The 3834-nt window shown below is 38.6% G+C and overlaps 1 protein-coding gene across 1 annotated transcript in view; it reads left to right on the top strand.

Moving 5' to 3' along the window:
• Positions 1 to 3833, top strand: part of LOC109467581 (DBH-like monooxygenase protein 1 homolog) — a gene marked incomplete at its 3' end in the record, with an annotated part of 18981 nt that extends 15148 nt beyond the window's left edge. Inside the window, exons 11-12 of the mRNA XM_019765599.1 lie at positions 3167 to 3353; positions 3705 to 3833. Coding sequence (XP_019621158.1) covers positions 3167 to 3353; positions 3705 to 3833 — 316 coding nt within the window. The remainder of the gene's footprint in view (positions 1 to 3166; positions 3354 to 3704) is intronic.
• Between the last annotated feature and the right edge of the window lies 1 nt (position 3834).

Raw genomic sequence — 3834 nt, 5'->3', positions numbered from 1 at the left:
TTAACCCTACCGTACGGACCGGGTTCGTTTTTTTGGACGAGGTCGGGGGGACCGGGGGGGTCTTCTTTGACCCCCCCCTAAGAACTCGCGAACGGTATGTCGTAAGACCACCAAATTTTCAGAGAATGGTGTACTAGTAAAAATTTATCATATCTACAATTTTTATGTCGTTATGACGTAATATGACGTCATTATGACGTCATTAATGTGATTTTATTGGCCAAAACCGTCTAAATAGGTTTTTCCCTGAAAACCTCCCTGGTATACAACATAACTGTACCAAAAGTGTTTATGACAGAATATTAGTGTGTACTAAGTCTTATGTTGCCCTAAGCAACACCGGTGACGTCATAAAATGACGTCATGCATATTTAAGATATCCGCCATCTTGGATCATCAATCTTGAATTTTCAAAAATAGTTTTTTTTCATGATAAAGCCTAAAATACATTGTAAACATACTAAAGACCTTCATTTAAACCTTTTTTGTAAAAAGAAATGGAAGTATTGATGAAATTTTAATGAAAATAACCCGTATATACCTGTTCTAATGATATGGTCGGCCATCTTGGATTTTGGCCAATGACGTCATCAAATTAGCATAAATTATGCATATTTAATGATAAAATTTACATAAAATTATATGGGATGTTATTAATATTAGAAACCATGAGTAACTTGACATAAAACCCATAAAATTCTATTGTTGAAACAAAAAGTACTAAATTTAGCAAAAAATGCCTGTCAGAAACCCGTTGCCATGGCAACACAAAAAATTATTATCTTATTCCAATGATAGAAAATTGTTGCCAACAATATTTTAGGAAAAGTCACCAAGTTTGGTCGTTCCACGGCTAGCCGTTCAGACGCTAGGTGACATCAAAGTTGCCGCGGGCACTTTTAGCCCCCCCCCGGTCTAGGATGTGTATCGCACCGAGTTAGCTCGGTTGGAAACGCGCAAGGCGGCAATCCCAGGCATTGCAAGTTCGAACCCCAGTGCATCGGACATAAATATCTTTTAGCAATTTAACATTTTTAACAATTTTATAATTTTTAACAATTTTATCAGTTTTAACGATTTTAACAATTCTGCATTTTAACAATTACAACATTTTTTTTTATTTTCGTTGTTTTGCTTTTAACATTCCAAAACTGATTGTTCTTACTCAAGAATGTCAATAACTTAGAATGTTAGTCTTTTGTATTTTTCCAACATACAAACTAAAATCACTTTGATGTTGTCACAAAAGTATTGAGCTGACAAGAGAGAAGGAGTACGGTACTCTGCCAGTGTGAAGAATCTACAGAGGTATTACCAGTCACTAGTAGCAAGAGATAGACCACATTGAATGAGGACGATGAGGACGAATCATATGAAGTACTATCATAGCTAGTACAGAAATTCTACTGCTTTACTTTACTTTCTTTCACTCTGTACATGCAATTAGCTCACTGGCATGATTTTAAAAATAAAGGTTATGATAATCATATTATATGTATAGCTTATTCAATGTATGGCTTCATAGTTTATGTGATTGTTAATAACACCTGCACAGAGCATTTCCATACTGACAGTATGTCTTTATTCAAGTGTTTTGGTAGGTATTTCAAGCTTTTCTGCTCCAGCATTGGAATGCGGGGCATGAACGTTTTTTTTTTATTTTGAAAATCAACAGTTTGCATTATGCAATTAAAAATCCTAACCAATAAAGTAGGGAATAGCTATCCAACTGTTGTTTTAGTTGTATGTTACTTCATATTATAGTTATATCAATGTAAATCATTGTTTTCCCTTGTGTTTCTCATTCTTTCCCTGCCTTGTCGTAAAATGTGGTGAACCCATCGCTGTATTTGCTCCAAAGCAAATATTGGCCTTTCTAGTTCATTTTATCTTGTAAGTGCAAAACAAACGATGAACGAGCTTTTGTTTTAATTCATGTACATAGTTGTTGGATAAATACTTGTTCAGATTCCGTTAGACACCAACGAGAAGTGGAAACGTCTGACAATTCTAAAATCTATCCAGTTGCATGAGTAACTGCTTTCTTGTGTATCTCATTACATGAGTGTCTAACCGTCATCTAACCTCTACCAGGAAAGAGTACAAATTGGCCAAATTAAACAGACGGATAACATGCCAGGGGAGTTGGTCTGTTAGTGAGTACAGTTGGCACAATGTTTAGAGCGTTGGACTCGGAACCAATAGGTCCTGGGCTCGATACTTACCATGTGACATGTTCCGACTTTGTGCCCTTGGGAAAGGCACTTTACACTACCTTCTTTTCCTGACTGTGGAGTGACGCCCACCAAGCTTTTTATTTTAAGCTAATCAGTCTAAATATGTGCTAAAAACACACTACGAATTTGGTGCGCCAATTTGCCAACATCATCACACATTTGCTACCAAGAGCCATAATTTTATTTTTCATTATAAGCTACAGGTACCAAGTGTTGGGCGTCTGGTGTACGCAACAGTCTAGAGAAATGCGGTTATTCTTTCGTCTGGCAAAACGTTCAATCAATTGGCTCAAGTACGCCCCAAATTATCTCAGCAATTTGTCAGCGTTTAAAAGATATTCATTTCCAAACATTTCTTTCCGAAATCCACAACGATAATAAAGTTACTAATTCAAAAAATAAACTTCGAACGTACAGATTATTAAAACACTCATATAATGAAGAAGATTATTTTAAGATCGCAAATGTACGTCTCAGATCTGCCATTACTAAACTAAGAATCAGTTGTCACAATTTGCGAATTGAATCAGGAAGACATAACCGCACTCCTCTAGAGCAAAGAATCTGCCAATATTGTAGTTTAGGTAAAGTAGAAGACGAGGTACATTTTATTGTGGATTGTTCCATGTATGACCGCGAAAGAAGCATTCTTGTCGATTTTGTGTCAAGCAAATACTCCCAATTTAAGTATTTGAATAGTATAGAGAAATTTATATTCCTTGCAGTCTTTAACAAACCAGCTCTACTCATACAGCCAACTACATTTATAAGATTACCAGAAAGCGAGAGGAAGTTGAAAGTACTTGTGTACTATAGCCGTTTTATTATCAACATTGATGTACTTTGTCAATATGTGACCTGTCTTTAGCCCAGTGGGGCAAAATGTACAATAAAGGTCTTCATTCATTCATTATTTCTCCTTACTCCAGTAACGGCCGTCGCGGCGACATTAAAATCACGGCCCCGGAGCGGCTGGTGAACATGTCGTTTGAGGACGTGATGGAGGCGGTCCCGTGGACGGACCAGAAAGCTCACGCGTTCTCCAGCAGTCTTCTGGACGGTCCGCTCCCCTTCCATACCAGATGCAGACCCAGCTTCCGGACTGCCATTGATACGGTAAGATGATTCTTTAAACATAGATTTTTCTCTTCTTTGGTGGCAGTTTGCTTCTGCCTCTGGAGTTCTACACGTTAATCTCTGGTGACTTCTGATGTGGATTGAAAGTCCGGCCTTGGACGATCTAACGTACAACGGCAATATTTTGATGAATGATATATAATAGTGATTAAGTTCATTGTACGGCAGATTTTATGAGTTGAAAGTCTTTTTTTGTTAACGGATTTTAGGATTACACTGTCCTGTGGGCCTTCCTTTTGCAGCATCGGAATGCATTTGCCCGCCTAATTAATTTACGACTAATGCAATATGGCTGATGTAATAATGCAATTCACTCCGTTTCCCCCACAGGACGCATTAAACACCGACCAGCCCTTCCCGCGCGGGAAGATGCCGGAACCCGAGGACGTCTGCAGCGGGAGGACCCCGGCCGGCCAGGCGACAACCCGCGTACCCGTGACGGGAGGCGGCCCGGGACAGG

Source organism: Branchiostoma belcheri, unplaced genomic scaffold (assembly GCF_001625305.1).
Source record: "Branchiostoma belcheri isolate BF01 breed outbred unplaced genomic scaffold, Haploidv18h27 scaffold182, whole genome shotgun sequence".
Lineage (NCBI taxonomy): Eukaryota > Metazoa > Chordata > Leptocardii > Amphioxiformes > Branchiostomatidae > Branchiostoma > Branchiostoma belcheri.
The sequence above is the reverse complement of the archived record's forward strand: the minus strand, read 5'-3'. Positions and strand labels throughout refer to the sequence as shown.